Source organism: Aegilops tauschii, chromosome 5, assembly GCF_002575655.3.
Source record: "Aegilops tauschii subsp. strangulata cultivar AL8/78 chromosome 5, Aet v6.0, whole genome shotgun sequence".
NCBI classification, from domain to species: domain Eukaryota; kingdom Viridiplantae; phylum Streptophyta; class Magnoliopsida; order Poales; family Poaceae; genus Aegilops; species Aegilops tauschii.
Genome location: NC_053039.3, coordinates 6,601,154 through 6,626,826, shown reverse-complemented (window position 1 = coordinate 6,626,826; position 25,673 = coordinate 6,601,154). Strand labels below are relative to the sequence as shown.

The 25,673-nt window shown below is 45.3% G+C and overlaps 1 protein-coding gene across 1 annotated transcript; it reads left to right on the top strand.

The window, feature by feature from the left end:
* The first annotated feature begins 18,505 nt into the window (after positions 1-18,505).
* Positions 18,506-19,108, top strand: LOC141022456 (uncharacterized). Its single transcript, XM_073498719.1, has one exon. It carries the CDS (start codon positions 18,506-18,508, stop codon positions 19,106-19,108), a length of 603 nt encoding a protein of 200 aa, XP_073354820.1.
* The last annotated feature ends 6,565 nt before the right edge of the window (positions 19,109-25,673 follow it).

Here is a 25,673-nt window from a genome sequence, read left to right as displayed (position 1 = left end):
CGGGACGTCAGATCTGGGCTGCGACGCGGCGCGTGCACAGGGCACGGCGGCGGGGCACGGCGTGTTGGCAGCGGCGGCTGCTGAGCACGGCGTCCGTGGGGAGGCTGCGTGGTGGGGTGGTCGGCGTGCCCGTGCTGGTGACGGCCGCCTTCTGAGGCCAGCGAGCGCGGGCGGCGCGACCTAGCTCAGGCGTACAGGTGGACTTGGCGGGCGCGTTGCGGCTGCTGGCCGGCGGGTTGGGATCGTCTCGCCGATGTGCAGGGGCTGGGCGGTGGTTGCCGCGATTCATGCTGACCCCCCCCCCCCCCCGATCTGGATCTGGATCTGGGTGGGTTGGTGGAGGTCGGCCCATGGCTACGGTCGGGCGGCGACGGGTTGGATCGGGGTGGCATGGGGGCCTGCTGCCGTGATAATATAGGTGGCGGTCTGTGTGCTCCTCTCACGTCACGGCAACATCCTGCATGATCGGTCCTCCTTGATCTAGTCATTGACGTGTTCCCGAACTGCTGTAGAATATCTTGCCCAAGATATCTGGATCGGATAGAATTCGGCCGTGCACGTCCATTTCAACCTACGAGGTTTCATGTGGGCGTGACGCAAAGCTCTTTTGTTTGTTGACACCATGGGACATGTCCGGTTCTCGATTTCTATGGTGTAGACAGCTGTGGAGAAGGTCATGGTCGCTGAGATCATAGGATCACTTAGACGGACGGGGCCTTCTAGGCGATGGAGTCAGCTAGGTGTTTGATAACTCTCGGGAGCAGTAGTGTCAAGTGGGGGCAGCAGCACGGGAGGAATTCATTTTTGGTGGTGCTCCTTGGGTACTGAGTCGGGACTTTCAGGGTGAAAACCTAAGGTCTGGCTTTCATTGGTTGTGCCTGGCAGTTGTCTTGCTGAAGGAATTGTTTTGAGAGTTCGAACTTCTTCAGGGTGAAAACATAAGATCTTGGATCAAGCAACGACGGCGCTTGTGCACTGTTTCCTTTTTGGAGGCGTTGCTTTTGGAGACCTTTGATGTTTCCAGGTGTTGTATTTGGTGGTGGTTTGTGTGCGGCTGTTGAGAGGTGTCGATCACTGCAGCGGGACTTCTTTTTCTTTCTTTTTTTTTTCCTTTGGTTGTGTGTATCCTGGATGTGCTTGCTATATCTTGTAGGTGCTGAGGCTGAGTGTAATTGGTATATTCGCGATATTAATATATTCGCCTTTTAAAAAGTTGTATGTTACTGCACACACAACACAGGAAAGTACGAATGAGCAAATGTGCTGGCCACAGGATTTTCTTTCCCTACGGAAAATACAAAAGAACTATCAAAGTAGCGACTGATCCAATAGCTAGCTAGCACATCTAAAATTTCGCCACAATGCCTGAATTTTATTTATTTATTACATGGACAAAACACGGCTCCAACAACACATCTAAATATACTTAGTACATGCAAATAAAAAAAATTAAGTGGTCGGATATATTTTACTACCGAGAACCTATATTTGGGTACGTACAACCTACCACAAGATACAAGCAACCCAAAAAATAGCACCAACACCGACCGTCGCACGGGCAAGTTTCACATAACTCTGCCTTACGTAAAGTCGCCAGCCACCCCAAGCCCTGCCGCCCAATCGTGCTGCCCCGAGGCCTAACTTTACCCCAAGACAAATTTTTGTGTTTTTGAAACAAATAACATGCTCCGGCAGCCCGTCCAAATCTGCATGGAGTATATAGGTAGCCACCCATATTTTGCTACCAAAAACCCATATTTTAGGTCTAACCTATCATAAGACTCAAAAACGTGACGCCAACCCTAATCGTTACACCGGGGCCTTGTGTTCACACCGGTCGATTCCGACCACCGGCCACCACGATCCCCGGCGCCCAGTCCCGCTATGCTCACGACCCTACCACTCGATCCCAAAATTACGTTCGCCGCCCAACCCCGCCGCCGCTCAAGATGTCCGCCACCGTTTGCCGAGCTCAACTAGGAGCCAGGCAATGCGCACAAGGCTGGCATCGACCAGCGCTCCTTCGCCGGCCTTTATTGTAGCCCCAGCCAGCTCCATTCAACCCCGGGCCTCCCTCGCGTCTTACGGAAACGTGACAAAAATTTATCTTCTTTTCCCCTTTTATAAATTAGTGTAAAAAGTATTATTGTTTTGGTTGACGTGGCCAGAAGATGAGATGATCGAGCAGTTTATTAATCGACTCGGAAACTTTTTGTAGAATTCTTTTTTGGTTGAAAGAAAGTCTAGTTCGTAAACTTTTTGTAGAATTATTTTAGCAGTTTTGTAGAAAAATTACGTAAGCAGTGCCCAAACTTAAAGCGGGAACTAGAAAATGAACTCGGAAACGGGACGGGGGAGAGGGGGAAAGAAGAGAAGGAGGACGGCGACACACCCGAGGGCCGTCGACGGGGAGGGATGTGGAGGCCACGGCTCGAGTTTCTTGGCGGCAGGTCTGGTGGCCTTTCTTGTCCAGCCGCCGGCGGAGGGAGGGGGAGGGGGTCGTGTTTCTTGGCCTCGCTCGTCTCGTTCTTGATTCGGCGGTGCTGGTTCTTCTCCGGCCACCGGCGGGAAGGGGGAGGGGCGGGGGAGGAGGTTCGTGTTTCTTGGCCTCGCTCGTCTCGTTCTTGATTCGGCGTTGCAGGTTCTTCTCCGGCCGCCTGGGGTGGGGTGGGGGGAGAGGAGGGGCAGCAGGCCCGTTCTTGACATGGGAGGTCGCAGTTCTTGTCCTGCCGCCGGGCAGAGGGAGGGGAGGCACCGGCTGGTTCTCGATTTCGGCCGGTGCCGGTTCTCGTCCTGCTGCCGCTTGCGGATGTGCCCGTCAAACTACAATTAATATTTCATACTAAAGTTTTATATTTTTTTTAAATATTTTCATCATACTAATCTCTTAAGGGATATAATTTTCTATTTCTTAGATTTCATAGTTAACCACATAGTAATATTATTAAATATTAAGTATATTTTTTCCGTAACAACTTTCTAATGTATATCGCTGGAAATGGTGTTCTGTTAAATTTAGGCTGCACATTCATAAGTTATATTTAATTAAAATAGGAAACTGCATAAATGCATAGTATATTATATATATTTCAGTGTACATGCATATGTTTGTGTATACTTTGATATGATTAAATATTGTGGTAGAGATTGCTAAAACATATTGTCTAACAAATATCTTAATAGTTATTTCTAGCGTATTATAGGTACACATGGCTATAGAAATTTTTAGAGGATAAACAAATCTGTTAGAAAAATGGTTTTTGCAAGCTGTGTTCACTAATAAGTTCATACCATGTGCATGCTTTGTACTTTGTGCCAACATTGCATTGCTTATAATACAAGTAAATATTGAAGTGCCCTCAATTCTACTTTTGCATAAATAGGATTTGATTATTTGATACCCTCTTCTAGAATTCAATTGGTTTCATGTGCACACACGAGCTCCAGCCAGTCTCTCAAATTAATAAATAAATCACATATCAATTCTATTGTTCCTAGTACATGCTATTTTTCCATGGTGTGGATCTGCTTCTCCAAATTGAGTCTTTTATTATTTTTACTAGTTTGAACATAATAAATAATGATATACTACTCATTATTACTCTCTCCGTCCCAAAAAAATGACTCAACTTTGTACTAACTTTAGTATAAAATTAATACAAAGTTGAGTAACATATTTTGGGACGAAGGGAGTACAATTTAGTATTTTGGGCCCTTCTCCTCTCTGGACTCAGGCTGATTAGATACGATGGTGCAGCAAATTGATTGGACTCCAAGGTCCAACACATGGATACATTCGAGTTTTTACGTTATGTTTTTTTATCTAAAGATTTTTTACGTTATGTTGGTCCTAGAACCCCACAAAAATCCAAGAAATCCAGGAAATGGGAACACAATCTAACGGCCAGAAAACCCTACCATTGAGACCTTCTAATCGGCGGCTTCTTGGCTAGTTAGGAGTTCTAGCGCCCACTAGCCCGCAGCCATGGGCTGGCCCATTAGACCCACAAGCGGTCACTTCGCCAGCATGCATTTGGTTCGTAGATCAATGGTTGACCAATTAACCTATCAACTTTGACTTTTTGTAAAACACAAACAAAGAAAGTTTACAAAAAGAGCAAACAGGAAAATATCACGAATTTATGAAAAGTTCATGGATTTCAAAAAAATAGTCCACAATATCTAAAAAGGTCATGAATTTTGTAAAAGAATTCGTTGTTTTTAAATAAATATTCACAAATTTTAGAAAATTCAGGTATTTGAAAACAAGTCAATGATATTAAAAAATTCAAGAATTTGCAAACTATTCATGAGTTTTGATAAAAGAAATCATTTATTTTTTAGAAAAATCACTGATTTTGAAAGTAAATTCACAAATTTGAACAAGTTTAAGACTTGGAAAAGTCTGTAAGTTCAAAAAAATTCAATCACATGTGCACATTTCTTTCTGCAATGATTTATAAGATTAAACATAGTACTCAGTACTAAGCAATGATATGTAAAACAAATTAACATGAGAGGACAAATTAGTTTGAAGTTGGTTCCTCATCAACATCAGATAAGATCATAGGAATTCTTGTTCGGGTTCCAGCTCCTTGCATGTTTTTGTCGTATGGCCCACTCCCTTACACGTTCTGCACCTAACCACCTTTCTACCAGGTTCAAAAACAATCTCCTAATTCTCTGCTTCCTGGGTCTGCCTGGAGGCCTTTCTAGAGTTGGTGGGTGTACTTTGCAACCCGAGTGTCTTATCTAGTGAATCTGCCATGGATGGTACTGACCCAGCATATGATGCCCTAAACATCTCAATGTTGTAATAATAATCGGCATGTGCTTGGATCTCAGCTCCCCTGATTGAGCATCTGAGGGCAATGCATGAAGGTATGGCTTCCCAAAAACTTGCCACACTCTGCATGAACATGTCTTATCTTTTATGTCTATGACTTGTAGTGTATCACGCCCTTGTGATTCAAGCATACTTATCTCTGCTTCAAACTCATTTCTCCAAGCAACTATATGGATCCCAATTTTTTTGCTCAATGCATTTAGTTGTTTCATTATACTTAGCAAGATTCAGCCTTCCAACCTCCTACTTGTTTGTCCCCTCACATTAAACTTACCCATAATGAGCTCTCTTATGGAGCCCCTTTAGGTCCTTAATTTGATTGCTATTTTTTTTCTAACCATGCAAAAGGGCTGCGTATTTTAATACAAGAAAGAAAACAGCCTTGATGCGGCCTGCAACATTTTAACGGCCCAAACTAAACTGAAACAGGCAACTTGCGAACTTACAACAGCTACCAGTTTGCTCTGGCCCTTAACACTGGCCAGACTCCACAATTTGTAAACCACTGAGCTTATTATCCATGCCCTGAAGAGCTTCTAGTCAAAACAAGAAGTTCTGAAGAGCTGCAGCCTGACAGTTAAATTCCGATAGTTTCTTTCCCTCCAGATTGACCAAGCTCACAGGAAACATAGGCTATAAAAAACCTTTTCTCTTGTTTCCTGAAATAGAAAGGCGAGCAGAGAGCCACCAGTCTTTGAAGCTGTTATGTTGGGTCCTTCATTTGATTGTTAGAACGTTCAGATATGTTATTTATGAGCTATTAGCTTCAGAGAACCCACATCTATACCATAATACTTTGTGGCGATTCTAAAAACTATTTCTTCCATCCCAAAATATAATGTGTATTAGTTGTTTCAAAAGTCAAACGTGTGCATGTTTGACCAAGTTTTAGAAAAAAGTACTTCAATATTTACAATAAAAAATGTGTACCATCACGAAAAGAATTTTCTTATTTTATTTATTTTGTATTATAGATGTTATTTTATTCTATAATCCTGGTCAAAAATACATAAGTTTGATTTGCGCGAAAGTTGATGCACCTTATATTCTGGAACGGAAGGAGTATATAGCATGTGGATTTGCCGCATATATCTTCTCCATGTGGTACCTTGATGAAGAAGTTTGGTGGTGCAGGGTACAAGTGCTGTGTGTACACTTCACCACGAAACTTCTTCATGAAGTTGCCATATCAATGCCTCATACACTCCCTATGTTAACAATCATGGAATGCATCTGCAAACAGCAGTCTCTAATCCCTTGTAAGCATCGGTTGACATTGTTCGCTGATATATTGGCGAGTTCCTGGTTTTCGTAAATGGCTGGTCCAGCATTAAAAAGTAAATTGTTGAGAACAGAGTTCATCCTTTTTGATTTCTTGGGCTTATTTGTGCTGTGGACCCAGCCGTCGTTTCTCGCTTGTGACTTGGATGCTTTTTGTATGGACCATTGCTTTATCTATAAAAGCGGGGCGAAAGCCTACTTCGAGAGTTCATCCATCTTTTTTTTACCAAAGAATCCATGTTAGGTTGTCTGTAAAGTTGTAAATTTTAGGAATTTTTTTGGCTAAGAGATCTTTTTTTGTTTCTACCCTTGTGATTTATAAGACACTAAGTTTTAGTTGTGTGACATATTGCAAAGAATAAAAAATAAATCATTTAGAAAAGGTATGTATTAGATATTACTTGCAGGCTGAAAAACATTCGCCTTGAGAGAGGAGTTTTGCATGCAGAAGAAGGCGTGGTTATTTGACACTCACGTTGTGTTATTCTTTGTGACAGGTACTAGAGTCTCTTGAACTGGCTGCCGGGAAAAGAAAAGGTTTCCATATTAGATGTGTGCCTAGTGGATATTAGAAATAACTTGTGTACATGTAATTTAGTGCCCCTTGTTCTGTTTTGCTAAAAAAAACAAGAGCACTAGAACCACCTTGCTAATGTCGGGGTCAACTTGTTTAGGTTTTCGATCAAGTTTTCCTTATAAACTAAATCAACCAAAGCTTAAGGGGTGACTCTTGGCTTTGGCAGCTTTTTGAGCAATATATTCAGGTGGGGATCCCCCCCCCCCCACCGAGACAAGGAAATTGTTCTGCTCTGCACATATTATGAGAAATAGACCAAAATCGGCCGAAATCGAACCAACATCAAAAGGCCCGCTGCCCCGTAGGCTTATTTCTCAGCCTTCTGATGCACCGGGCCGCCGTGGGCCGTGAGGCCGCGTGGAGCTTTGGCTATGTCTAAAAAAAGGCTACCTATGGTTCGATTGCATCATTCTTTATTCCTTCTATTCCTCTACTTTTTTTTTGCTAGATCCTAATATTCCTCTACTACGCGCATCTAACTTGCAAGGGTACAACAAGGACTGCATCATTCTTTGTTCATTTTATTCCTCCACTATGTAGTATCTATCACTGCAAGGCTACAACGGACGATGACAAATACCACATAGATACGACCCACCATTTATTCAGTTACTAGTAGAATGCCCGTGCGTTGCCACGGGCATTTTAAAAATCAAAAATCTTACTGGCTCATCATGATCATGTTCTATTGAAAACAAATCTGAGTTTTATGGATATATGATATTCCTCATTGCAATTAATGTCACTAATTTTCTCGATCCATCAATCATGAGCAAGTGCAAAAGTAAATGAATCTAAGTTGAGTGAAATAAGGAAGGATCAAACAAACGAATCATGCACATGCCTTAATCACTTCTTCTCCGCCTGAAAATGGAACCCAATACATTCTGATGCAACATTGCATTGCTCCACGGGAACCGACCAACCTTCTCACTTGCACTGAGGAGCCCCATTTGGCCATTTCTTCCGTCGCCGGCCTCAACATCACCCTTGATATCTCTCCGCCGGCTCTGTTACGAAGCCACGTCCACCATGTTTCACTGCATCTTACATTACTCATCACCTAACATAAGTAAGTACTATTGTTGAAGCATGCATACCAATCGTTAGATCAAAAACATCCAAGCATTTGCGATCCACCACTTTTTCACCCTCCCCTCTCTCCACGAGACGTCTCCCATACCGCGTCAACAACACTCCCCTCATCACACGTCTAGCATGGGTCGCCGCCCCTCACTGGAATCAACTGAATATTATAAGGGAAAAACTAAAAGCCTGGAAACATAAACCAATGCATCCATCAACAAAATAAGCTCTACTTGATGACAACAATGATGAAAAGCAGAATTATTTTGATCATATCCAGTCTGATAGGAGATTATATGGGTTGCAAAATCCACACATAATCGCACAAGGCATTCTAAATTTTTAAATACCACAATTATCATAAAAATGAAAATAAAGCTAGGGATATTGAAAAATGTAAGGCAGTAGCGCTCTATCTCTCCGGTATTGTTCAATGGACAGGGGTGCTCCTAGGCATTGTTGTTATCTTGAAAGAAAATCTGGCTTGAATGACTTCTTTGGTCATAGAAAGCGTCGGAGCTCGTTGAACCTACATATTGCACCCTTTGTGTTAGTCAAGATCGAAAAATAGCTAGGCATTGGTAATCAGGAATGTACCTTTAAATCAAGTTATTTGCTCCGTTGATGTTTGGGTTGAAGTATTATCCGAGACTGATTAGTCGTAAAAGTATTTGCATCTGCAGACAACATAAAATACAATAGCAGGAAGCCAAAAGCAAAATAGTTAAGTGCATACAATCAGTGGCATGTTGCCCCCAGAAATCCCTAGCAAGAGACACTGGTCTTCTACCCCACATTACATATGTCAAAAGATAGTACGCATAATATTAACTCATTTAGTTATCTAGCTGACCAGATCAATTGTAAGCATTACGTAGTTTTTATTTCAGTGAAAAGAAATTTCATTGAATAGTGAACATAACTGGTATAAAAGAACCATAATATGGGTTGTGCTTAAACCACAAAAGATTTTTCTAGAAGATCGGAATAAAATACGTGCAATAACTCACTAAGAATCTTCTCTGTTCTTACCATTTAGGGATACCAACTCTTTGAGTAACGGAGTAATAATAGGACATTGTGTAGCTCAATTCACGTGAGCTAGATTGACACACTATTGCTGCAGCCAGAGGTGATACGCAATGGGTGGGGTGAAATTCTTGACAACAGCCTGCAATCAAGTAATGAAGGACCATTTGATGACTATAAACTTGACAGTAAAGACATCTTTCAACCTTTGGAAAATTAGATACGGATCAAAAAAACCTATGGCCTCATCCCGGCCATTAACATCAAAACCATTATTTTAGATTTCTTAAGTTGCAACTTATTTCCTGCAAGTTGCTATATGAAGATAAACCTTACAATCAGATTTTTTTCTCGTACCATATCAATAGGGCATCATGCAATATAACAAAAGATCGTTCAAGTCTATCATGTGTATTTACGAAAAAGAGCAAATATTGCAGTAAATTTTTGTGATGAAATAATATAAAAGAGGTTCTAGAACATACACCTTGGTTTCTTCTAAGCCTCGGTAGAAGCATGGTTGCTTGCATTTTCCGGCTTCCCGTTGGCCGAAGAGTGCCCGGCTGGGCCGAAGAGCACTTTCCGGCTTCCCGTTGGCCGAAAAGTGTCAGGGGCACAAAACGGAATTAAGATGGCCTCAAATGAAAAAGTTATCAACATGAAAAATCTCCGTCTCGTCGAAACGGTTGATTTTGATATAAAAATCATCTTAATCCGAGCTCGTATGCAACGAGTTACTCCGGACAGACCGAATGGATGTCAGAAAATTTGTCACGGGACACCCGGTGCACTCGGTGATACCGTGTGGAATATAGGAGAGTACACAAGTTTGGTCACGTTCACTCTGTGAGACCGAACCAAACCACTCGGAGGCTCCGAATGGATCCGAAAAATTACCAAAGATTCATGTCCGAGTTAAAGTAAGGATTTTTGATCCGAAAAATTGTTCGTCTGCACCAGGAAGACTGCTTGCGTACCGCGCTTCCGGCCGGGTCTCCTTCGACGTGAGCTACGGTGCATCACCCCCAGCGTCAAGGGTACACGGTGACGTTTTTGTGTGCATCACCCCCGACATCGAGGGTGCACGGTGACGGGCCTGAGAGGTGACCATTGCCTTTACTTTGCATGGTGGATGACGCCACCGCCGAAAGTTTTCATCGCAATTCCTGCCATCGCAATAGAGACATTTCTTCAATGCCGGCATGTGTCTTCCCGTGCAGACGAACAATGCCCACATCGATTTATGAGGCGGCTGGACTTCCCGTACAATAAAAGGACTAAAAATCTATCCAAAAATCTTTGGCAATTTTTCGGAGCCTCCGAGTGGTTTGGTTCGGTCTCACCGAGTGAACATGACCAAACTTGTGTACTCTTCTATATTCCACACGGTCTCACCGAGGGCACCGGGTGTCCCGTGACAAATTTTCTGACTTCCATTCGGTCTGTCCAAAGTAACTCTGCAGCTTCTGCCGCTGACCTTGTTTTGGCTCTACAGGTTGCATACGACGTCGGATTAAGACGATTTTTATATCAAAATCAACCGTTTCGACGAGACGAAGGTTTTTCATGTTGATAACTTTTCCTTTGTGGCCATCTTAATTACGTTTTGTGACCCTGACACTTTTCGGCCAACGGGAAGCCGAAAAGTGCTCTTCGGCCCAGCTGGGCACTCTTCGGCCAACGGGAGGCTGAAGAGCCCACTTCGGCCAACGGTAGGCCGAAAAGTCCCTCTTCGGCCAACAGAACGCCGACGGGGTCATAGTTTCGACTTTTATGAATTAGGCCATATAGTTTCCGAATTTGCTATAAAAATCATCATAGTTTCAAAAAAAACCCAAAAGGGCACCACATGCGTCATGTGATTGATAAACTCAGAAGCACCTCAACTAACAAATGAAAAAGGTGTCCTTAAATAGAATCTCACATATAAAGCTATAAGCATAAATAACAAGCAATGCAAAATCAAAAGAAATAAAAAATCAGTGAAGCACATTATACTTTTACATTAGAGCCTATAGATATTGCAAAGACAAGAGAAATGGTCAGCATGGCAATATTGTTCGGTGGTCAAATAATCCCAAAATGATACATTGAGAAATCTATATTGGCCTTCCAATTTATAGAAGAATGCGAAAGAAAACTAAGTTAGACTTTTACACAATGCTCATTTAACTTGTGACGGAAAAAATTATGCCATCATAACTCAATTCTAATATATACAATTCCCATGCTGCAGGCAACGTTGTTATGGGCAACAATGTATATAAATTGCCCGTGCGTTGCATCGGGGGCATACATATTCTAATGGGTCAATACCAATGGTGGATAACATATACCTTTAGGACCCTTTTGCACACCAGGTGGCATTGTTGACTTCTTTACCATTAACGCATTGTCGTTCTTCTTCTCCCTGCAGAGCTGGCGGCCGACGGCGACGAGCTCCACCTTCTTATTCTCACTGTTGTGGCCGTCCTTATCGTCCTTGTTGATTAGCTCCATCAACAATCCATTGTTCTTCTCCACCATTCTTTAGCACTCTAGCAACTGTATGGCGAGCTGGTCGTCACTATTGATGTTGGAGAAGCCAACAAGGCCAAGAGGTTGTTGATGTTCGTGCTCTCCTCCCCATGGTCGTTATCACCGCTGCTTGGGGTGCCATTAATCAACGACAGCCACACTACAAACGCATTCTTCATGTTCATCTCCTTCTCCTAAGTACACTATAGTCAAGGACAGCCACGACTATACGAGTGGCAGGAGACATATCGGTTTACCTTCATGTACTTTTCATCTATTATAATGAAACTTTGAAACTTATATTCCATTTAATTCTATTTGGCATCTAAAACAATACACGAACAAACTACTCGAGATCAAAGAGTAGCGCAGTAAAAATACTACTTACATCTAAGAGAAAGGCTACATCAAGTAGTAGAATCTGCATGGCATGTGTGCTAACCTGGTCTGGATGATGTGAGTTAACAATATTGAACCCCTCTTATGTGTATGCTGCCCCTCTCAAACATCTGCAACCAAAAATAGATGAGACCCATCTATCAAGACTACAAAAACGAAAGCTGAAACATGTAAGGGCATTTGGGCATCGTACAGAAACACGCTGACCAGTCGCTTTGTTTCAGGATCAAGAACAAAACATGAGAGCTTCTCTCATCAATTACCTCGGCAGAAGCTTCATACATCTCTGATTTGTCGAGCGCCTTCCACATTCATGCGGCTGAAAAACTTCCCGCTCCCTCCCACCCTGTCTTGCGTTGATGAAGACCCAGGCTGAGCTTTGCTCCACGGCGCACTCATTTCCGGTCAAGTATACGCCAACATCGGAAGGGGGAGATGTTGGAGATTAAGAGGGGATTGAGGGAAATGGATCCTCACATCAGTGAGGCGTGCGGTGCATGTGCATCTGTGCAGAATTTGGTCTGGCTACAAAAAAGGAGCATAAGCATATGTCAAAGTAAAAGTAAAATGAACATGTACATTATACCTAAATTATATTCTCTCCTTCCCTAAGTAAATAAATAAATATATGGTCCTGCATATCGTGTCACATGTATTAAGAACCTAGCATTTTCTGCTCATGCATTGGATCTAAAACTTAAATTATGTAAGAAGACCACAGTAAACAAAAACCAAAAGCTTTACTAAGTCGGTCTTGCCTTCATTACTGTTTCTACCGATGCTTCCAATTCCACACTTCTTCCTACAATATTGAAGCAGTCGTTAAACCCTGCAATATCAGCATTGAAAAACAAATGCAGGACAAATAAAAACACAAAAGTAAAACATTCAAGAGAAATTGCGGTACCAAATTTGAATTTTTCAACACTCAGAGCATGTTTAAACTATTTGTATCACACTGTATAGACTTGCCCAAAAAATGCTGCATCCGAAAAACGATCAGAAATTCAGAATGCAAAACCATGTCATGCCTGACGCCGTGTCTTAGCTGTACACTGGCGCCACCTCCTCCACATGTGGTGTTCAGTGGCGCAGGGGACAGAGAGACGTGATTCAGGACCATGGTTCTGCCGAATCTATGGTCTATGCCGTACGATTTAACACCTGACTACATGTGGACCTGTGACATGCATGTCAACTGCATTTTTTAATCAACCATGCATGATGCATGGATCCTCATGAATAGTGTTTAGAAATCAATGGTGTCGAGCGTAGGTTTGGCTGAACCATGGTTCCGTAAAACATTTTCGCAGGTAAAAAGGAGAGGGACCTATGCAGGCCATCACACCGGCAAGGGTTACCAAATCAAATCGAGTATTAAATCCGGCAAGACGCGCATGTTAAGTCAAAGGCTAACCTGCCGTGATTGATTCCTTCGCTGGCTGGATATGGAAGTGGTGAGTTTTCTCGCCGGCTGGAACTGGAAGCGCTCAAGCGCACAAGCAGCGCCAGGCATGAGAAACCAGTCATGGCGCTCCTGTTGCGGCGACTGGACTCGTCCTGTTCTGTGTCAAGATCTCTCGACCTAACCAGTTGCGGCCAAGGGGTGAGGATGGGAGGCGGAGAGAGGCAGGGGCGCAGGGGGAAAATATCCTGTGGAGCTTAGGCTCATGGACACCCCCTTATCTAGCCATCCAATTCTGCATCGCGATTCGTGCAAGTACTTTTCTCTTTTTTGTTTCACTCATTTAGTTTAACCTATGAACTTCAAACTTTTCAGCACAACAAAACATTCTTACTAGAATATGGGAAAAAACATTCAGATTTTTTCGTGCATCATAAATACTAAAAATAAGAATTTTTTTAATTAAAAAAATATCATTTTCTATATTTTTCTTTGACAAAAAAATCTGAAAGTTTTATCCAACATTGTTCTAAGGATGTTTTATTGTCCTGGAAAGTTTCAAGTTCACTTGTTGTTTTGTTTTGAAGAAACAAAAAAGAGAAAGTTCTCATGTAGTAAGTTAGTTGTGTAGCACGGATCTCAAAGCAACATTAGATGCTGAGGATAGGAGGTGTCCACGAGCCTGTGCTCTAAAAATCCGCGTCCGGGCGCAGGGCGCTTGATTTTGTTTTCGGTATTGATGGGTGGATCGGTGGATGGTATAGAGGCGCTGTCACGGCTGGCACGGCTACCCCACCTGCCACGGCGGCCCCACTGGGCAGCGAGACAACCGAGCCACGACCAGACGGGGTTGACGAAGTCAAGGCGCATGGAGGAGGGGTGCCTAGTGGGCCCGCATAGTCAGGACGCGTTGCGTGAGTGTGGCCTGCGTGCCGTGGGTATTACTAGGCGTGGATGAGAGTGAGTGGTCATCGATTATTATTGTATCAACATTAACCGAGAGAAGCTGATCTTCTCCACCGGCCCCCTTCGTCCTCCTTCCCCTCCTATCCCTTCCCCAGATGTAGATCGGGACCCTTACAACTTGGTATCAGAGGTCAATCATCCTGGATCCACTCTACCAGAAGCCCCGCTACCACACCAAAGCAGCGCAGCACGCGGCAACCATGGAAGAGCAGATCGCAGCCCTGGCGAAGGCGGTCCACGACGGGCGCGCCGCCAACGACGCCCGTCTCGACGCGATCCAGCAGTCGCTCGAGTTCTGGCGGCCGTCGGTGACCAACCTGCAGCAGCAACTCGACGAGCTGCGTACCCAGGTCGGCCGGATCGCCCTCCACCCCATGCTGACTGCGTCTTCGACATCTCCTGAGGACGCGGTGGTGCAGCCGGCGTCATCTCCTCCGACCGACGACCCTGGGCACCACGGGTCAAGTGGCCACAGCAGGAACGTCGACTCCGGGGGCTCGGCACACGGGGTAGTCACTACCCTGGTGCCGCCTCCGGTCACGGGTGAGCCTCTCCGGCCCCCTTTTCCTTTGAAATCCGGCGAATTGGGCTGGGATCTGGCACATCCTGTTGATCTTCCACCTCAGTCGCCTCACGTTTCTTTCGGGGGACACGGCAATTGAGCCCTTCCGCGGCTTGATTTTCCATCCTTCGATGGCGAAAACCCCCAATTCTGGAAAAACAAATGTGAAAAATATTTCAGTGTTTATGGAGTTCAGAGAGAGATGTGGGTGCGGGTATCTACTCTCCATTTCGAGGGTAATGCCGCGTGTTGGCTGCATGTGCAGGAAGCACACGACACCTCCTTCACCTGGGAGACGCTTTGTTCAGCCGTGTGTGCCAAATTTGGCCGTGAACAGTACCAAGTTCAGCTTAGGCAGTTTAATACTCTTCGTCGGATAGGGTCGGTTACAGAGTACATGGAACAATTTGAGGAACTCATGCATCAGTTGTTAGCTCATAACCCTGCTTTTGATCCGTTGTTCTTCACTACGCAATTCCTTGATGGTCTCAAAACCGACATTAAAGTAGGTGTTGCTTTACATCGCCCGCAAGACTTGGACTCCACCTTTTCTCTTTCTCTGTTACAGGAGGAGCTGATGGGACTGATGCCCCGGAAGGACCCAGGCCAGGCGAGACACCCCGCTCGTCCACTGCCAGCTGCGGGTGGATTACATCCCCGCCCGGTGCCACCCGCGCCTCCAGCAGCGGCAGAAGATCGTCGGGCTTTGGACGCGGCTTGGGCAGCTGACCGGCGCGCTAAGCCAGCACGAGGCGAGGACCGCGTCGCCGCACTGCGCAATTACCGTCACGCGCGCGGTCTCTACTTCAAGTGCGGGGAACGATGGGGGCAGGGCCATCAGTGCGCTGCCACCGTCCAACTCCATGTTGTCGAAGAGTTGTTGGAGATGCTGCAGGCCGAAGCGCAAGACAGGCAAGGGACTGAGTTAGATTCTGATGAGGAACAACTCATGTCCATCTCCAAGGTTGCGACCACAAGGGCAACAACCCCGCGAACTGTTCGATTGCTGGGTTTGATCAATGGCCACGAGGTGCTGATCCTGGTGGACTCAGGTAGCTCGCATAGTTTCATCAGTGAGGAAACAACTCAGAAACTGAAAGCACAAGTTCAGTTGATGCAGCCCGTGTCAGTAAAGATTGTAGACGGAGGCACCTTGACTTGTTTTGGATACATACCTGCTTGTGAGACAACACAAGGGCAGCGGTTCGAGACTGATGTCAGAGTTCTCCCTCTCGGTTCTTATGACATGGTGGTGGGAATGGATTGGTTAGAAGCATGCGGACCTATGTTGGTCGATTGGACAGCAAAAACGCTGCAGTTTCAGCATCGGGGAGCATCTATCACCCTGGTAGGATTGCAGCCCAAGCTTCAGCAAGTTGAGCAAGTGACAATGGATCAGTTACTCAGGCTGGAGCAAAGTAATTCTATTGCTCATGTGATATCACTGTGTGCAATCGATCCCTCAGACAAAGCCACAGAAGTGCCTCCAGCCATTCAACATGTCATCGACAGTTTCCACTCAGTGTTTGCAGAGCCATCCAAGTTGCCCGATCGTCAACCATGGGACCATACTATTCCTCTGCTTGAAGGGGTCAAACCGATCAACATCAGACCGTATCGCTACACTCCTGAACAGAAAGACGAGATAGAAGCTCAGGTCAAGGAGATGTTGGAAAAAGGGCTCATCACACCTAGTACGAGTGCATTTTCATCGCCCGTGCTGCTGGTCAAGAAGAAGGACCAAACATGGCGTTTCTGTGTCGATTACCGTCATCTCAACACCATCACTGTCAAGAAAACCTACCCGATGCCTGTGATCGACGAGCTGCTCGATGAGTTGGCTGGTTCTAAGTGGTTCTCGAAGTTGGATTTGCGAGCTGGATATCATCAAATCCGCTTGGTCCCGGAGGATGAGCACAAGACAGCATTCCGAACGCACTTGGGGCACTTTCAGTTCAGAGTGATGCCGTACGGCCTCGCGTACGCTCTTGCAACTTTCCAAGGGGTGGTCGACACCGTGCTTAAGCCAGTTCTTCGCCACGGGGTTTTGGCATTCATGGACGACATCTTAATCCACTCTGAAGAGCTGGAAGAGCATCGACAGCTACTGAAACGCGTCTTGCAGCTATTGGCCGAGAAAGATCTCAAGGCCAAGATGTCCAAATGCACGTTTTCCCAACAGGAAATCAGTTACCTGGGACACGTCCTCAGTGACAAGGGGGTGGCCATAGACAAGAGCAAGATCCAAGTAGTGCAAGAATGGCCGCAGCCGCAGAATGTCAAAGAGTTACGTGGATTCTTTGGGTTAGCAGGTTATTATCGGAAATTTGTTCGCTTCTTTGGAGTACTCAGCAAACCCCTCACTGAAATGCTGAAGAAAGGGGCGATCTTCATCTGGACACCAACGGCCGAGGCCGCGTTCTCTGCGCTGAAACAAGCCTTGGTGCAGGCCCCAGTGCTCGCACTGCCAGATTTCCGAAAGCAATTTGTCGTAGAAACGGACGCGAGTGCCACGGGAATTGGTGCAGTTCTGATGCAAGGAGGACATCCCGTTGCGTATCTCAGCAAAGCATTGGCTCCACGAAACCTAGGCCTCTCGGCGTACGAGAAAGAATGCCTGGCTCTACTTCTGGCCATCGACCACTGGCGGCCCTACCTGCAACATTTAGAGTTCATGGTCCGCACAGATCAAAAAAGTCTGTTGAATCTGACGGATCAATGACTCAATGCCCCAATTCAACAACGGGCGTTTACAAAGCTGATTGGCCTGCAATACACAATCCAGTACAAAACGGGGGTGACAAATCGAGCGGCAGACGCGCTGTCCCGATGCGAGCACAAGCCAGAATCAGAGATGGCCGCAATCTCCATATGTAAACCTAAGTGGTTAGAATCTATCAAGCACAGTTACCAGGCAGATCCAGCGGCGCAGCAACGTATGACAAAGCTAGCCCTGGCACTAGACAGTGAGCCCGATTACACCTTGCAGGATGGCATCCTGCACTTCCGAGGGAGAGTGTGGATTGGTGAAGATACTGACACCCAACAACACCTGATTCGAGCGCTTCATGACAGTGCCGCGGGTGGCCATTCGGGCTTCCATGCCACCTACAACAGGGTCAAGCGATTGTTCACGTGGAAAGGAATGAAGCTGTAGGTCAAGACCCTGGTGCGCAACTGTATGGTGTGCCAGCAAGCGAAAACGGAGCGCATCTCGCCAGCAGGGCTCCTTCAACCGTTTCTAATACCTCAAAAACCATGGTTAGTTATCTCACTCGATTTCATTGAGAGGTTGCCTCGGTCAGGAGGGTACGACATGGTTTTGGTAGTGGTTGACAAGTTCTCCAAATACGCGCATTTTGTGCCCCTGACTCACCCATTCACGGCTCTCCAAATTGCCAAAGTCTTTATGAAGGAAATCTTCCGACTCCACGGCTTGCCACTAGCCATCATATCAGATCGGGACCGTATATTTACAGGGCATGTGTGGCAGGAACTGTTCAAACTCTGCCGGACGGACCTACGTCTCAGTTCATCATACCACCCCAGCAAACCGAATGCGTCAATCAATGCCTGGAAGGATACCTAAGGTGCGCCGTCCACTCCTGCCCTGGCAATTGGTCAAAATGGCTGTCTCTCGCGGAATAATGGTATAATACATCCTTTCATTCGGCTCTGGGCAAGACTCCATTCGAGGTCATCTACGACCACCTTCCCTAAGAGTTTGGCGTCGCACAGATCGACGAGTGCGCAGTCCCTGATCTTGCAGCATGGCTCCAGGAAAGAGAAGTGATGCTTGAACACTTGCAGCAACAGCTCAAGCGCGCACAGGATCGCATGAAGGTTCAGGCCGATCGACACCGTACAGACAGAGAGTTTGCCGTTGGGGATGCTGTGCTGCTCAAGCTACAGCCGTTCATCCAATCATCAGTGGCGCAACGACCGAACCAGAAGCTCGCCTTCCGCTACTATGGGCCATACAGAGTGTTGGCTCGAATCGGGGCAGTGGCATACAAACTACAACTGCCTGCTTCCAGCCGCATCCACCCTGTGGTGCATGTCTCACAACTGAAGAAGGCCTCTGGAGCTACTGTGCCAGTAAGTGCTGATCTACCTCCAAATAACTCAATTTTGCAGGCAGAACATGTTCCGGAGCTGGTGCTTGACCGCAAGATGGTGCGTGTGGCCGGCGACATCCGCCCTCGCATCCAGGTGCAAGGGAGCCACCTTCCCCCGTCGTTGCCAACATGGGAAGACCCATTGGCGCTGCAGCAGCGATTTCCCTCTACACCACCTTGGGGACAAGTCGGCACACAAGCGGGGGGGATGTCACGGCTGGCACGGCTACCCCACCTGCCACGGTGGCCCCACTGGGCAGCGAGACAACCGAGCCACGACCAGACGGGGTTGACGAAGTCAAGGCGCATGGAGGAGGGGTGACCAGTGGGCCCGCATAGTCAGGACATGATGCATGAGTGTGGCCTGTGTGCCGTGGGTATTACTAGGCGTGGATGAGAGTGAGTGGTCATCGATTATTATTGTATCAACATTAACCGAGAGAAGCTGATCTTCTCCACCGGCCTCGTGTTGGGGAACATAGTAATTTCAAAAAATATCCTACGCACACACAGGATCATGGTGATGCATAGCAACGAGAGGGGAGAGTGTTGTCCACGTACCCTCGTAGACCGAAAGCGGAAGCTTTAGCACAACGCGGTTGCTGTAGTCGTACGTCTTCATGATCCGACCGATCCAAGTACCGAACGTATGGCACCTTCGAGTTCAGCACACGTTCAGCTCGATGACGTCCCGCGAACTCCGATCCTGCAGACCTTCACGGGAGAGTTCCGTCAGCACGACGGCGTGGTGACGGTGATGATGTTGCTACCAACGCAGGGCTTCGCCTAAGCACCGCTACGATATGACCGAGGTGGAATATGGTGGAGGGGGGCACCGCACACGGCTGGAATAGATCAATAGATCAACTTGTGTGTCTAGAGGTGCCCCCCTGCCCCCGTATATAAAGGAACAAGGGGGGAGAGGCGGCCGGCCAGGGAGGGCGCGCCAAGGGGGGAGTCCTACTCCCACCGGGAGTAGGACTCCTCCTTTCCTAGTAGGAGTAGGAGAAGGGGGGAAGGAGGAGGTGGAGAGAAGGAAGGAGAGGGAGGCCGCCGCCCCTTCCCTTGTCCAATTCGGACTAGGGCAAGGGAGGCCGCGCGCCACCTCCTGGCTGCCCTCTTTGTTCTCCACTAAGGCCCAATCGGCCCATTACTTCCCCGGGGGGTTCCGGTAACCCCCGGTACTCCGGTAAAATCCCAATTTCACTCGGAACACTTCCGATATCCAAATATAGGCTTCCAATATATCAATCTTTATGTCTCGACCATTTTGAGACTCCTCGTCATGTCCGTGATCATATCCGGGACTCCGAACTACCTTCGGTACATCAAAACACAAAACTCATAATACTGATCGTCATCTAACTTTAAGCGTGCGGACCCTACGGATTCGAGAACTATGTAGACATGACCGAGACACGTCTCCGGTCAATAACCAATAGAGGAACCTGGATGCTCATATTGGCTCCTACATATTCTACGGAGATCTTTATCGGTCAAACCGCATAACAACATACATTGTTCCCTTTGTCATCGGTATGTTACTTGCCCGAGATTCGATCGTCGGTATCTCAATACCTAGTTCAATCTCGTTACCGGCAAGTCTCTTTACTCGTTCTGTAATGCATCATCCCGTAACTAACTCATTTGTCACATTGCTTGCAAGGCTTATAGTGATGTGCATTACCGAGAGGGCCCAGAGATACCTCCCCGACAATCGGAGTGACAAATCCTAATCTCGAAATACGCCAGCTCAACAAGTACCTTCGGAGACACCTGTAGAGCACCTTTATAATCACCCAATTACGTTGTGACGTTTGGTGGCACATAAAGTGTTCGTCCGGTAAACGGGAGTTGCATAATCTAATAGTCATAGGAACATGTATAAGTCATGAAGAAAGCAATAGCATCATACTAAACGATCAAGTGCTAAGCTAACGGAATGGGTCAAGTCAATCACATCATTCTTCTAATGATGTGATCCCGTTAATCAAATGACAACTCATGTCCATGGCTAGGAAACTCAACCATCTTCGATTAACGAGCTAGTTAAGTAGAGGCATACTAGTGACATTATGTTTGTCAATGTATTCACACATGTATTATGTTTCCGGTTAATACAATTCTAGCATGAATAATAAACATTTATCATGATATGAGGAAATAAATAATAACTTTATTATTGCCTCTAGGGCATATTTCCTTCAGTCTCCCACTTGCACTAGAGTCAATAATCTGGATTATACAGTAATGATTCTAACACCCATGGAGTTTTGGTGTTGATCATGTTTTGCTCGTGGAAGAGGCTTAGTCAATGGGTCTGCAATATTCAGATCCGTATGTATCTTGCAAATCTCTATGTCTCCCACCTGGACTTGGTCCCGGATGGAATTGAAGCGTCTCTTGATGTGCTTGGTCCTCTTGTGAAATCTGGATTCCTTTGCCAAGGCAATTGCACCAGTATTGTCACAGAAGATTTTCATTGGACCCGATGCACTAGGTATGACACCTAGATCGGATATGAACTCCTTCATCCAGACTCCTTCATTTGCTGCTTCCAAAGCAGCTATGTACTCTGCTTCACACGTAGATCCCGCCACGATGCTTTGTTTAGAACTGCACCAACTGACAGCTCCACCGTTCAATGTAAACACGTATCTGGTTTGCGATTTAGAATCGTCCGGATCACTGTCAAAGCTTGCATCAACGTAACCATTTACGACTAGCTCTTTGTCACCTCCATAAACGAGAAACATATCCTTAGTCCTTTTCAGGTATTTCAGGATGTTCTTGACCGCTGTCTAGTGATCCACTCGTGGATTACTTTGGTACCTCCCTGCTAGGCTAATAGCAAGACACACATTAGGTCCGGTACACAGCATTGCATACATGATAGAGCCTATGGCTAAAGCATAGGGAACACCTTTCATTTTCTCTCTATCTTCTGCAGTGGTCGGGCATTGAGTCTGACTCAACTTCACACCTTGTAACACAGGAAAGAACCCTTTCTTTGCTTGATCCATTTTGAACTTCTTCAAAACTTTGTCAAGGTATGTGCTTTGTGAAAGTCCTATCAAGCGTCTTGATCTATCTCTATAGATCTTGATGCCTAATATGTAAGCAGCTTCACCGAGGTCTTTCATAGAAAAACTGTTATCCAAATATCCTTTTATGTTGTCCAGAAATTCTATATCATTTCCAATCAGCAATATGTCATCCACATATAATATCAGAAATGCTACAGAGCTCCCACTCACTTTCTTGTAAATACAGGCTTCTCCAAGAGTCTATATAAAACCATATGCTTTGATCACACTATCAAAACGTTTATTCCAACTCCGAGAGGCTTGCACCAGTCTATAAATGGATTGCTGGAGCTTGCACACTTTGTTAGCTCCCTTTGGATCGACAAAACCTTCTGGTTGCATCATATACAACTCTTCTTCCAGAAATCCATTCAGGAATGCAGTTTCGACATCCATCTGCCAAATTTCATAATCATAAAATGCGGCAATTGCTAACATGATTCGGACAGACTTAAGCATCGCTACGGGTGAGAAAGTCTCATCGTAGTCAATCCCTTGAACTTGTCGAAAACCTTTCGCAACAAGTCGAGCTTTATAGACAGTAACATTACCGTCAGCGTCAGTCTTCTTCTTGAAGATCCAATTATTCTCAATGGCTTGTCGATCATCGGGCAAGTCAACCAAAGTCCACACTTTGTTCTCATACATGGATCCCATCTCAGATTTCATGGCCTCAAGCCATTTTGCGGAATCTGGGCTCACCATCGCTTGTTCATAGTTCGTAGGTTCGCCTTGGTCAAGTAACATGACCTCCAGAATAGGATTACCGTACCACTCTGGTGCGGATCTTACTCTGGTTGACCTACGAGGTTCAGTAGTAACTTGATCTGAAGTTTCATGATCAATATCATTAGCTTCCTCACTAATTGGTGTAGGTTTCACAGGAACCGGTTTCTGTGATGAACTACTTTCCAATAAGGGAGCAGGTACAGTTACCTCATCAAGTTCTACTTTCCTCCCACTCACTTCTTTCGAGGGAAAGTCCTTCTCTAGAAAGGATCCATTCTTAGCAACGAATGTCTTGCCTTCGGATCTGTGATAGAAGGTGTACCCAACAGTTTCCTTTGGGTATCCTATGAAGACACATTTCTCCAATTTGGGTTTGAGCTTATCAGGTTGAAGCTTTTTCACATAAGCATCGCAGCCCCAAACTTTAATAAACGACAACTTTGGTTTCTTGCCAAACCACAGTTCATAAGGCGTCGTCTCAACGGATTTCGATGGTGCCCTATTTAGCGTGAATGCAGCCGTCTCTAAAGCATAACCCCAAAATGATAGCGGTAAATCAGTAAGAGACACCATAGATCGCACGATATCTAGTAAAGTATGATTACAATGTTCAGACACACCATTACGCTGTGGTGTTCCGGGTGGCGTGAGTTGCGAAACTATTCCGCATTGTTTCAAATGTAGACCAAACTCGTAACTCAAATATTCTCCTCCACGATCAGATCATAGAAACTTTATTTTCTTATTACGATGATTTTCCACTTCACTCTGAAATTCTTTGAACTTTTCAAATGTTTCAGACTTATGTTTCATTAAGTAGATATACCCATATCTGCTCAAATCATCTGTGAAGGTGAGAAAATAACGATACCCGCCACGAGCCTCAACATTCATCAGACCACATACATCAGTATGTATGATCACCAACAAATCTATTGCTCGCTCCATTGTTCCGGAGAACAGCGTTTTAGTCATCTTGCCCATAAGTCATGGTTCGCAAGTACCAAGTGATTCATAATCAAGTGATTCCAAAAGTCCATCAGTATGGAGTTTCTTCATGCGCTTTACACCAATAGGACCCAAACGGCAGTGCCACAAATAAGTTGCACTATCATTATCAACTCTGCATCTTTTGGCTTCAACATTATGAATATGTGTATCACTACTATCGAGATTCAACAAAAATAGACCACTCTTCAAGGGTGCATGACCATAAAAGATATTACTCATATAAATAGAACAACCATTATTCTCAGATTTAAATGAATAACCGTCTCGCATCAAACAAGATCCAGATATAATGTTCATGCTTAACGCTGGCACCAAATAACAATTATTGAGGTCTAAAACTAATCCCGAAGGTAGATGTAGAGGTAGCGTGCCGACGGCGATCACATCGACTTTGGAACCATTTCCCACGCGCATCGTCACCTCATCCTTAGCCAGGTCTTCGCTTAATCCGTAGTCCCTATTTCGAGTTGCAAATATTAGCAACAGAACTAGTATCAAATACCCAGGTGCTACTTCGAGCTCTAGTAAGGTACACATCAATAACATGTATATCACTTATACCTTTGTTCACCTTGCCATCCTTCTTATCCGCCAAATACTTGGGGCAGTTCCGCTTCCAGTGACCAGTCTGCTTGCAGTAGAAGCACTCAGTCTCAGGTTTAGGTCCAGACTTGGGTTTCTTCTCTTGAGCAGCAACTTGTTTGCTATTCTTTTTGAAGTTCCCCTTCTTCTTCCCTTTGCCCTTTTTCTTGAAACTGGTGGTCTTGTTGACCATCAACACTTGATGCTCCTTCTTGATTTCTACCTCCGCAACTTTTAGCATTGCGAAGAGCTCGAGAATTGTCTTATCCATCCCTTGCATATTATAGTTCATCACGAAGCTCTTGTAGCTTGGTGGCAGTGGTTGAAGAATTCTGTCAATGACACTATCATCCGGAAGATTAACTCCCAGTTGAATCAAGTGATTGCAGTACCCAGACATTCTGAGTATATGTTCACTGACAGAACTATTCTCTTCCATTGTGCAGCTGTAGAACTTATTGGAGACTTCATATCTCTCAATCCGGGCATTTGATTGAAATATTAACTTCAACTCCTGGAACATCTCATATGCTCCATGACGTTCAAAACGTCGTTGAAGTCCCGGTTCTATGCCGTAAAGCATGGCACACTAAACTATCGAGTAGTCATCAACACGCGACTGCCAGGCATTCACAATGTCTGCAGTTGCCGGCACAGGTGGTACACCTAGCGGTGCTTCCAGGACGTAATTCTTCTGTGCAGCAATGAGGATAATCCTCAAGTTACGGACCCAGTCCGTGTAATTGCAACCATCATCTTTCAACTTTGCTTTCTCAAGGAACGCATTAAAATTCAACGGAACAACAACACGGGCCATCTATCTACAATCAACAAAGACAAGCAAAATACTATCAGGTACTAAGTTCATGATAAATTTAAGTTCAATTAATCATATTACTTAAGAACTCCCACTTAGATAGACATCCCTCTAATCATCTAAGTGATCACGTGATCCAAATCAACTAAACCATTTCTGATCATCACGTTTGATAGAGTAGTTTTCAATGGTGCACATCACTATGTTGATCATATCTACTATATGATTCACGCTCGACCTTTCGGTCTCAGTGTTCCGAGGCCATATCTGCATATGCTAGGCTCGTCAAGTTTAACCTGAGTATTCTGCGTGTGCAAAAACTAGCTTGCACCCGTTGTAGATGAATGTAGAGCTTATCACACCTGATCATCACGTGGTGTCTCGGCACGACGAACTTTGGCAACGGTGCATACTCAGGGAGAACACCTTTATCTTGAAATTTAGTGAGAGATCATCTTATAATGCTACCGTCAACCGAAGCAAAATAAGATGCATAAAAGATAAACATCACATGCAATCAATATAAGTGATATGATATGGCCATCATCATCTTGTGCTTGTGATCTCCATCTCCGAAGCACCGTCATGATCACCATCGTCACCGGCGCGACACCTTGATCTCCATCGTAGCATTGTTGTCGTCTCGCCAACTATTGCTTCTA